The sequence below is a fragment of the Centruroides sculpturatus genome, unplaced genomic scaffold (genome assembly GCF_000671375.1).
Source record: "Centruroides sculpturatus isolate CEXI.00-Female unplaced genomic scaffold, Cexi_2.0 scaffold70, whole genome shotgun sequence".
Classification (NCBI taxonomy): Eukaryota; Metazoa; Arthropoda; class Arachnida; order Scorpiones; family Buthidae; genus Centruroides; species Centruroides sculpturatus.
Window position 1 is genome coordinate 360,990 of NW_019384571.1, and position 12,017 is coordinate 373,006.

Sequence of the window (12,017 nt, forward strand, 5' to 3'; positions counted from 1 at the left end):
TATAGGCCAAGCCTGAACACTGGGAGCTCCATCGTGGGTTCGCCCGGACGGGTAGGCCACGTGAAGTTATCCGGTTTTACTCCACGTCTGTAAGGTCTGAATAGGGGCCAGTTACCCTTAAAAGACCTCCAGGAAGACATTATTCCCCGCGTAAAGACCATCATAAACGCATATAACTACTATTACATGACAATTACGTCACACTTTACCATAGTCTAGAAGCTCATGCCCAACTAACTGATAAAAGTCAAGACACTCTAGCTCATTGATTTTAACTACATACATTTTTGAAATTTACGATTAATAATGCCGGGCGTAACATACTTTATAATCCCGGGAGAAGTCGGGTGGAACAAGCTAGTATTTCTATAAATAGTTATTGTAAATTGTGTTATTTTAATTTTTTTTTTAATTTAAACGTTATTTTTTGTTAAAGGTGACAAGAAAATTCATTTAATCATTTTGCCCCAATTTTGATTATTTTTGAATACCGTGAACAACATGAAAAAAATAAAGTAGATAGATTAATATTGTGTTAGTGCACTTTTCTCAAAGACAGACTTATCAAACTGACAAGTGAGATAAACACGGAACAGAATGACCTTGAGACACTTAATTTGCAGCATAATCCAATGTATTTATTTCACAATATGCATTTGGACATAGCAACTCTCTTTTCAGTCTTAATACATATATACTTTCTTTAGTATTTGTCGGCATATGTATATACTGTACATTATTAATTTTATAAAATAAAAAACTTCATAACATATATACACGTGACAAAACTCCACCAAATTAAAACATGAGGTGGAAACGTTGTTGAGATGGGTTCTTACAATAGTTTAGACCAGATACATCCGCGAAAGTGGTCGCTTATTACAGGTGTTGTATGTTGTTTCGGACCAAAAATCGATGCCCGCGGTCGCGTTACACAGGTGGTCGTTTAATACAGGTAACTTATACGAAGACTCTATGGATAAACTATTCCGTGCCAGAAATTTTTGCCCGTTTTGNATATATATATAGAGAGAGAATTTTTTAAAATAAATACATTATATACAAATATTATATATATATATATATAATATTTTCAAATGCTAATGCTTGCAAGCTTTTGGGTTACTTTCGAATAGTGAACGGACGGAGAAGTTCAAATCCTCTCAAGTTCACTAAGTGTAAATGTTCAAGCCGCCGGCAACGCGGGTTCGCGCGCGAGAGATAGGATGTTAGCTGCTTATGCGTGGTGTCAATCGGGCTGTAGACAACACAAGAATTCGGCGATATGCCACAGGAGGACTTTCTTTAGGAAATGGTCCGTATTTAGGAATTAGACACGTGAAGAAAATCCGGAAAACTCCACATAGTTAGCCCGTTGGTCAGATGCGAACCCGCGATCAGTGTTCAGTTTGTTTGTTTAGATATGGCAACATAACACTTGGGCGATCTGTGTTTCTCAACGGGGGCGATATCGCCCCCATGTGGGCGATTTTCCATGTTGAGGGGGCGATTAGTGACAATTTATATTTTGGGTGCGAAAAACAATTTTCTTGGCGATATAGTAAAACATTAAGAATAATTAGATATTTTATTCGTTATATCGTACAATAATTAAACAAATAACATTATACTAGTCACTAGTCTATTCAATGCAGTACGAATTTGGCATTAGCCTTGGCCCTCGGCCTCGGAATTTTGAAGTGAAGGGGCGATACTACATAACGGTTTTATTGAAGGGGGCGATGGTTCGTTACAGGTTGAGAAACATTGGTCTAGAGCAGCGATTCCCAACCTGTGGTACGCGTACCCCTAGGGGTACGCGATAGGTTGTTTAGGGGTACAGGAAATAGTTAGTTATTATGGCAGAAAAAATAATATATTATGTATCACAAACTAATAGTATTAAAAAATTATTAGATAAAAAATGTTCCTTGCAACAATCACAACTTTATTATACATTTTTTCTTTTAGGTTTTTTTTCTTTAATTTAAAGTTACAATATGTAAAATTAACAATAACGCTTACTCACTAAATTTCTTAAATGAGGGGTACAATCTAGAGATATGACATGTCATGGGGTACAATCTAGAGATATGACATGTCACGGGGTACGCTAATGAAAAAAGGTTGGGAACCACTGGTCTAGAGAATGCCTTCCGGGAGGTCTTTTAAGGGAAACTGGCCCCTATTTAGGCATTACTGACGTGGAGAAAACCCGGAAAACTCCACGTGGCCAGCCCGTCCGAGCGAGGCGTGAATCCACGACCGAACTCCCAGTGTTCAGGGTACGAAGACCGTGCATTTATGCAAATTTATGCAAAACAATTTTTATTTGCATAAATTTAAAAATACAAAGTGCCTCTAAAATATTCTGGCAAAATATTTGGTATATGCACGTCCTTCATATTAAAAGGATTCGACAGATGGACAAAGCGGCTAAGGCATCAGTCTACTGCTCTGAGGGCTCTAGATAGAATCTGGGCTAGCAACTAATGGAGTTTTCATGGGTAGTCTATCCTGAATATGTCGGACTCTGTCCCTCACATGGCGGCCGCCCTTATTATGGGCCTGGTCAAACCCACGACGAATATCGAGAAAAAGCTCCTTTGTGCCGATGCCAGATAAAATGCTATGCTGTAGAGCAGTGATTCTCAAACTTTTTCGATCCATCGCCCCCTTTGTTCCATAAAGTTATACCCAACGCCCCCTAACCCATTTTCTCTTTTGTGAGAAAAGGATTGGAAATATTCTTAGGAAAACTTTTTTATTAATCTCACACTTTGTGCCGTTACTGTACATTGTTCTCATCATCTGGAAACCATTAAACGCAATGTTCCCTTATATCAGCCCCAATTTTGCCTTTGGTCACCGTTCAATACCCTGCCTCTAGCGCCGCCCAAATCTATTTATCGCCCAGAAGGGGGCGTTATTGCTTACTTTGAGAAACGCTGAGCTAAAATAAAAGTAAATGTGTTAGAAATATTCAAGTTGTGACCTTCAATAAAAAATAAAAAATATATAAAATGTCAACATTTTATATATTTTTGTCGAATTTTTATATATAGAATTTGTCTGCCGTCGCCCCTCTATATTTTCTTAACGCCCCCCAGTTCTCTTTGAGCCTTCTACTGCCCTCCTGAAAGCCTCCAGCGCCCACAAGGGGGCGTTATCGCCCACTTTGAGAAACGCTGCTGTAGAGGCATATGATAGTTATCGTGGTTGGCCAAACTGAAAGCAATAGAAACAGTTTTTTTTTTTTTTTACAAAAATTGTTAGTTTGGTCCAAAATATTACTACCGAATAGTGTGCGCTGGGAGAATACGATGTTCTGTTGTACTTTCATTGGGTAGTTATAATAATAAACGGAAAAGAAAGTCGGTGCAAGCATTGGTCTGGATACTTGAAAGTGTCATTAATTACAACTGCTGAACATTCCCGAACTATATTAATTACAACATCGTATTCTCGCGACATAGTTAAATACTTAATTTACGACATTTACTTATCTGCAATTTACGAAGCTCATCGTAACTGAATTTACTATTTACGACAAAATATCAGTTAGGCTATCTGATTTCGACAATATTCTGTTTCGTCCAATAGAAATATAGTCCGGAAACTTTCAAATGGCGCAAGTTGTCTTCAACGTGAGTTTCGGTGATGAAATGAAAGAGAAAAAAAGAAGGCGACATTTTACTTCTTTCAAGATATAGGCGTTGAAAAAATGGAGTCGAAAAAAAATAATAATAGAAGGGAGGATAGATTTAAATATTACTCCTCGAGGAAAAGGTAAGTATTGGAGATTAGGCCTAATTTGCGAAGAAGTAAATAGTGTTGGTAATGTTACTGCTAACTACAACAGGCCAACCAACGGAATTGTAAAATACTAAAAAGTGTTGCATATCTAAATGCGAAGAAAATTACGAATCTACATCAACTGGTTATTTAAGTGTTTTTAAATTTCGTAAAGATCCTATATTACGCCAACGTTGGATACGAAATATTCCAAGGGATAAATGGACTCCAACTAATCGAAGCGTAGTTTCTGGAGCATTTTTACCTTCTGACATCCGCAGAAGGACGTGTCTAAGAACTCTGATGGAAGTATAATGGAACTTGAAAAGGAAGATTTCAAAGTTAAGGGAAAATGCAATTCCAACTATATTTTTCGATTTGCCAGATTATTTTAAGAAAATTCCAGCAAAGCAGAGAAAATCTGCAGATCAATGCAGATACGAGCAGCGATTGAAAGTTGAGTATCAGTATGCCGATTTTGTGAATGACAAATATATCATCCACAATTTCGTTCAGCTTCATTCAAAGATGATGGGCAGCTAAAGAATGTGATTTGTAACTGGCATGTTACAGAAGAGAAACAAATGCTCGTTTTCTACCAAATTAGATTTATAGAAGAGAGACAATCATTTCTGTAAGTACAGTAATACCTCGACTTACGCGATTTTCAAATCTCGTCGATTCGTCTTTTGTTTGAGCGCCACGCAACAGTTGATTACTCACTCCCCACACTATTGTTCAGCTTACATGTTCGAACGTGTCGCGCGGAATCGACATATAGCTACAATTTATTTTGTGTTATTTATTTCTGTGTTTGTTATATCTACGGAGACTCGAGAGACTCTATGTGGTGATTTCTTGTAACCGTGAACGAATCAAAAGACGAGATAAGATTAACGAGAATATTTATTAGCTTACATACATCCCACTTGGATTTTACACAAATTGCGAAATTATACCCCGACTTAGCGAATTCGACTTACGCGGTTATCGCTCGGTCCCACCTATCGCGTATTACTGTATATCCATTAACACTTTAAATGTAGAATGCATGAGATATGGACTGTATATGAATTAGTAAAGACCAAGGGTCGTATTCTGGGGCCGTATTCTGATCACTGTCTCTCGTCTCTCACAAGCTGGTCAATGATTGGCTAATCATTTGGATTAGCCAATCATTGACCAGCTTGTGAAAGACGAGAGACCAGAGACGGTGACCAGAATATGTCCCCAAGATGATAGTATCTGGAAGACCAAATCAAGACAAAGGGATTAACATAAATGGAACAAGAATTGAAAAGACAGTAGCGTAGCGTAGTGGGGGCGGCACTTTTAGTGGGCGGCAAAATTTCACAATAAGTAATAATAATATCTTGTAAAAATTTGAACCATTTCATTTCATATGTTTGTCGCACCTACGATTCAGACCGATTGAAATGAGCACGGAATTTTTCATTATTTATTCTGTGACGAAACTGAATTTTAGTCTTTTAAATTGAGATACTAAATAAGGGGGCGGCGAAATTTTCCTCCGCCCCGGGCGGCTGACACCCACGGTACGCCACTGTGAAAAGGCTATAGAATTTACATATGTGTGGGGAAAGCTGACTGAAAATCTAGACTATCTTGAAGAAATAAAACTAAGTAGCCAAAGGATCTGCGAATCTCAAAGCCAAAGTTTGGAAAAGTCAAAACATCACAATAAAAACAAAATTAAAAGTTTTGGACACGTACATCTTTAGCGGCATACTGTATGGCTGTGATGCATGGGTTTTACACAAGGAAGCCAGAAGACGACTAGATATCTTTGAAAGAAAATGCTATAGGAAACTACTCAAATTAGATTGGCATAGTCACAAATGACGAAGTCCATAAAAGAATTCAACCAGCGAAAACTCTATTCCAACGAGTCATCAGAAAACTCGGCCTCTTTGGTCATATCTGTAGAATGAATGAGAAGAGAGCAATTAAAACTATAACACTTAGAATCACGAATGGGGAGAAATAAAAGCCACGTAAGGAATGAATAGAAAGAATGATGTAAAAGAATGGTGCAAGAATAATATTCAGGAGCTGATTCAGTCCTATGCCAGCTCGTCGACGAGGCACGATCCCGCGATTAACTGGAAACCAGTTGATCGCGCCTCGCCAACGGGCTGGCCACGTGGAGTTTTCCGGGTTTTCTTCACGTTATCAACATCTAAATAGGGGCCAATTTCTCATGAAAGACCTCCCGGGAGGTATCCCCCCTCGGCAGATCGCCCATGTGTCGCGTTGCCATAATCGAATAAAACCAAATCCTGTGCCCTAGATAGAGAGGGATTGAAAAGGATGGTGAAAATGGCATCAGATTCCAATGAGCACTAGTCCTATGGAGGCTGACGATGATCGTAGGTCGACCAAGCCACCTTGTACTGCATGCTTTAAGCATGAAGGAATGTTTTTGCATTCATTTTGAACATTTTGAAGATATTCTTATATAAAAAAAGAATATATATATATATATATTTATATATACCTGTTTTAAATATATATATTTATATTTATATTAATAAAATAAGAAATTATTCATATCCTTTTTAATAATATACTAAGCAAAATATATACGTATACAAGAAATCTTACAAAATAAAATTTCAATATAATTACGTCATATCAATATTACATTACAAAATTCAATCTTTGAAGTAATAATTATTAGGTAACGTTTCAGTTTCGTTCACCAGAGGTCTCATAACCACCGGAACTATTTACATTCGAATATCACTACGCCTACAAAATCTATAAATAGAAAGGTTTGTCTTCAGATTACTTGAGAACTTTGAAAATTTATTTCTTTGACGTTCTGGGGAATTTAAGTTTGGAAATATATAAGTATTATGTCGGAATTTAGCCGTTTTTGATCAGGAACTATTTTCCAATAGAGATACAATGATCTGCGTCAAGTTGAATCGTTAAACGAACGTCGGAGATGGGAGAGTGCGGTTGTGTTTTTGTGCCTGTCCGAAGACAAATCAGTTTTTTAAGTTTGTAAGTTCATACTTTTATGTTATTTACGTTCATTCGAATCAGAATCTGTTTGTAATCATGGATATAGAAGACTCGACGAAGAATATCGATGTGTCAGTATTGCCATCTGGTGATCAGAATACGAACAAGAGTGAACAATTAAAATCGAAAAAAGACCGTCATAAGAAAAAACGTAAATGGAAACCATATCATAAAATGTCGTGGAAAGAAAAAAGAAAAGCCGATAAGAATGAGACTAAACGTGCGAATCGTGTGAGAGAAAAAATGTTTGCAAATGGACAAGCCATAGCACCTTACAACACAACGCAATTTCTGATGGCCGATCATAACCAAGAAGAGCCCAATTATTTCGAAGACGACGATGTGTTGAATGACACTCCCAGTGAATGTTTGAGAAACGAAGGATATATGCAAAAACAATTTGCAGAAGCTTACGAAAATGTTCATACAGAAAGATTGAACGGATTATCTAAGAGTGATCTTGTGCAAGAATATTTACTATTAGAAGATAAAGTAGAAGAACTTGAAAAAAAATGCCGTCAAGCCAAAGAAGATCATAAAGACCAAATAATGGAGAACGACGCACAAACTGAATGTTTAGAAGAGAAAAACGATGATTATTGGCAAAAAGTAGTCGTCTTTAGGGAAGAAATTGAAAAGTTGAAGAGAGAAAATAATCGTTTACGCACAGAAAACGAAGAACTGACTGATGCGATTTATGATAATACAATCAGCGATTGATTAACAGTTCATTTGAATATCTGTTTTAGTAACCCGTAAGATGTAGAATACGAAAGAAGGATGTAGATTATATATAAAGTACAAAGAAAATCATTTTGTCATCATAATCAATCTGTAAACATGTTACATTATTTTCGAAATTTTTTTTCTTGATCACATTTCAGAAGTTTATTTTCTATCTTTTAAATTATTTAAGTCATTTAAAATAAATTTTTATTGTTAAATTTATTTATTGAGTTTTTGAAAGTGAAAATAAAATATTTTTAAAATAATGCTGATGTTTCTTTTCATGTGTGTAGATTCCCAAAGTGTCAGATATAGTATTAAAGAATAGTTACTTCCTGTTTTGTGTGAGTCATTAGAGGTATTTTTAGATTTGAATAAAAAAATAAAATTATGGATTGGAATTATGAAACTATCGTAACTACTGGAAAAATATATAGGTATATAATCATTTTAAACACAATTCAAGTAGAATTTATTTCAATAGTAAATCAATCATAGTAATGTAGTAACAATATTTCATTGACGATACTGTCAGAATTTTTAGATTTAAACAGGTAAAAATGGCATGAAAGTTGATACTTTAACATTTTTACAGATTAAAAGTTAACTTAAAATGTTTTAACATGGGTAAAGACCCCTTTTTTTAGAATTTCTGGAAACAACTTATGCAATTTATCTGAAAACCAAAAATATAAAGTTTAGCAATAACATTTTTTATATGTTGAAATGTAGCAATAGAAAAAAAAATGGTTCGAAAAATTAATAAAACTAATTTTAAACTTTTTAAATTAAACAAAAATTAATCAGTAATTGTGAAATAGCAACTTCTTTGGGTTGTTCGTTACCTTATGATTTTTTAAAATTAAATCTTTCATTCTTATAACTTACATTATTTCAAAAACAATTTTGGCTGGAACGTTACTTCACATCATTAATGCCTTTATTTTCTTACGTCCAATAGGCACTAAGAGGGCTTTTTAAAATCAAGGCCATCCTGGGTTTGGGCCTGCGAAAATTCGATAAGGCAACGGGAGCCGACATATTCTGTAAAGATTACCCCCGAAAATTTCCTAGAGTTTTTCGTTTCTGGGTTCTCGACAGTGGTGGGATGACAAGCATCTGGCCTCGATGATCTCCTTTTGAAAAGATCATTCATAATGATGCAAAACCGAAATTAGTTTTATAGTCCATAATACACCTGGCATTTTATTAATACTATAAAAATTAACTTACATCATTTTCGCATTTTCTATGTTCTAAACAATATGATTATAAAATTTTATCTCTATGGAAGATCGCTTTCTTTTTCGAATTCGTTACTCTAAACACAGCATGCATTGACGGATAAAATTGGCTTTAAATTTTGCTTATTATAGAAGATACTGATTCAGAATGCAATTTTAATGTAAATAAAACGAGAAACTATACCCAAATCAAATTGTCACGAGAAACAATTAATTGAATCCATATTTATCAGGACAGCAGAGCGCGATTGCTAGTTGGCATTAGACCTATTTGCTTTTATTTTAGCGTTTTCAAATTGGTTTTAAATGGGGAAATCCAGAAAAGATATATAACAAGTTCAAGGAAATGACATAAAATATTAGCAATTCTCTTAACATCTGATAATGAACTGTATTCTATATTAACGATTAATTTAATTAATCTTTTACCAAAAGACTATAGAATATTATTATAATATAATAAAATACAGACTTTAAATTCTTCAATTAAGCTCACACTGGCTTCGAATTAATTGCAAAAAAATCCAAAGAACAGATTATTGAAACAGATGTAGCCTATTTAAGTTGAAAGATTTTAAGATGTTTCTATCAGTCATGCATTTAAATATAAAAATACAGTGATACCCCGAACTTACGCGATAGGTGGGACCGAGCGATAACCGCGTAAGTCGAATTCGCGTAAGTCGGGGTATAATTTCGCAATTTGTGTAAAATCCAAGTTGGAGGTATGTAAGCTAATAAATGTTCTCGTTAATCTTATCTCGTCTTTTGATTTATTCACGGTTACAAGAAATCACCACATAGAGTCTCTCAAGTCTCCGTAGATATAAAATACACAGAAATAAATAACACAAAATACCAGACCCTAAACACTGGGAAGTTCGGTCGTGGGTTCGCGCCGCGATCGGACAGGCTGGCTGCAAGGAGTTTTCCGGGTTTTCTCCTTGCCAATAACGACTGAATAAGAGGCCAGTTCCCCTTAAAAGTCCTCCCGGAAGGCATTATTTCCCGCGCGTGCGTATAAGCCGTTAGATACGGCCGGCTCTTCGGTCGCATAGCGATCATTAACTCTCGTCTCTCGGAGAAAAAGCGTATCAGGCTATAGTCTCCATATAAACCAAGGGAGTAGAAATAGAAATAGTAGAAATAACACAAAATAAATTGTAGCTATGCGTCGATTCCGTGCGACACGTTCGAACATGTAAGCTGAACAATAGTGTGAGGGAGTGAGTAATCAACTGTTGCCTGGCGCTCAAACAAAAGACGATTCGACGAAATTTGAAAATCGCGTAACTCCGGGTTCGCGTAAGTCGAGGTATTACTGTAATTTTTAATTTAATTTTAAAAGCATAATCATTGGATAACATTTTAGCTTTACACATAAAATCAATTCTTAAAAATTTCTTAGTGTATAAGTAGGGGAAGGTGGTGCAAGATGGGGCCATGGGGTAAGACGGGGACGTCTGTTTATTTGTGGTTAATGTGCTTTTATCTAGCTGTTATTTAGGGAACTAAATGTCTATCTCGAAAGGGATCATGGAGCGAGAGAACGTCCAAATCGCACTCTTTCTTTGGAAGTAATGTACGTTTTTCATGTTTCAGCAGTACTTCATCTAATTTTACGCATACTAAAAAGTTTTTACAAAGTATCATTGTGAACTTTTACATTATCTTTTACATGAAGATATTATGGTATTCGAAGTAACCTTTAAGACTGTAATTGTTTAGTTTTGAAATGAAGTTTACCTGTGTTTGCAGTCAGTATGAAAAGTGTACGTTGGGGGCAAGATGGGTACTCGTCTAGCTCCAGGTTGACCATGAATATGGCCTATGAATCCAGAAGTATTTTCGGAAACAGATTTATTGCTGCAGAGACGACAAACAGGCCCCTTCAGCAAGGATGGGCCTAACTAGAAACAAAAGACAAATGACACAGAATGCCTCTATTGTGGAGGATTATACTCTGTATCTACAGAGTTGTGCTAAATGTAGCCGTTGTGATAAATGGGCACACTGTTCTTGCGCCAATATTGAAGAAAACGACAGTTTAACCATTTTAATTTGTCCTTCTTGTATATAAAAATAATATCCCCATCTTACCCCATGGGTGGGGCAAGATGGTGCATTTACATATAATTTTAAAATATTAAATTTTCTTGTTTTTAAAAACGTTTTTCAAAATTAAATTTTGTATTATATATTACCACATGTAGTTGCTGAGAATAAAAAAAATTATTGTTATTAATAAAATGGTTGCCATCTTATGACTTTTCAAACCTTAACGTTCTCATCTTGCCCCACCTTCCCCTATAACGTATTTTTCTTTTTAAATGGTTAATCTGTAAGTAGGTAACTTTGAAAAAATAGTGCTAAAACGAGTTTAAAATAAAACAAAACATTTTTCTCAATGTAAATAAAAAGTATTAGAAGATGTGTTCGAGAATTTTCAGGAATGGGTTAAAAAATCAAAATATGTTAAGATATAAAAACATTAAGTTTTGAAAAATTAACATCTTTCAAAATAGTCGTACTCAGTATCAATCTACTTGCTAGCGATTTTTTAAACTCAGAAAATATTTAGAAACATCAGTTTCAAGGATCGCAAATTTTCTTTTCATCTTGTATCAGTTCTATTGACTCATACAAGATGAAAATTTTCCCTTTTAAAATTTTTCTTTTAACTTTGGGCCATGAAAAATATTATTAGGAGCTACATCAGAAGAATAGGGTAATTGCGGAATAATAATTATTATTACCTTGAGCCTTATAAGAAAATTTAAAAGGTTCACGTTAAGAATTTTGAAAAAATATTCTAACACGCTTTGATTTTTCGGCTCATTTCCATTATTTTTTAAATACATTTAGCACATAAATAGGAAGATTAATAAAACTGGATTTTAGTAAATAAAATACTGAATGAAATATTCAATAATTTTTAATGAATATAAAATATTTACAAACTAAATTTTAAATTTTATAAAAATTTTAACCTGTTTGAACAATTTTTGTCTTAGAATTAGTTCATTATACTTATAAATTGTAATTTGCTATAAGGATCCCAATATGTATATCGCCCCAAATCCCCGTTACCCTCGGACGGCCCTATGTGTATACAGTAAATCCTTGTTCAGTGGCATAGCGTAGTGGGGGCGGCAGGGGTGGCCCGCCCCGGGGGGGCACTTTTAGGGGGCTTCAAAATTT

The 12,017-nt window shown here is 35.1% G+C and overlaps 1 protein-coding gene across 1 annotated transcript; it reads left to right on the forward strand.

Annotated features, from left to right (window-relative positions):
• Nucleotides 1-6,518: 6,518 nt before the first annotated feature.
• On the forward strand, nt 6,519-7,782 carry LOC111624202 (protein HEXIM2-like). Its single transcript, XM_023367011.1, has one exon. It carries the CDS (start codon nt 6,883-6,885, stop codon nt 7,564-7,566), a length of 684 nt encoding a protein of 227 aa, XP_023222779.1. The 5' UTR covers nt 6,519-6,882; the 3' UTR covers nt 7,567-7,782.
• The last annotated feature ends 4,235 nt before the right edge of the window (nt 7,783-12,017 follow it).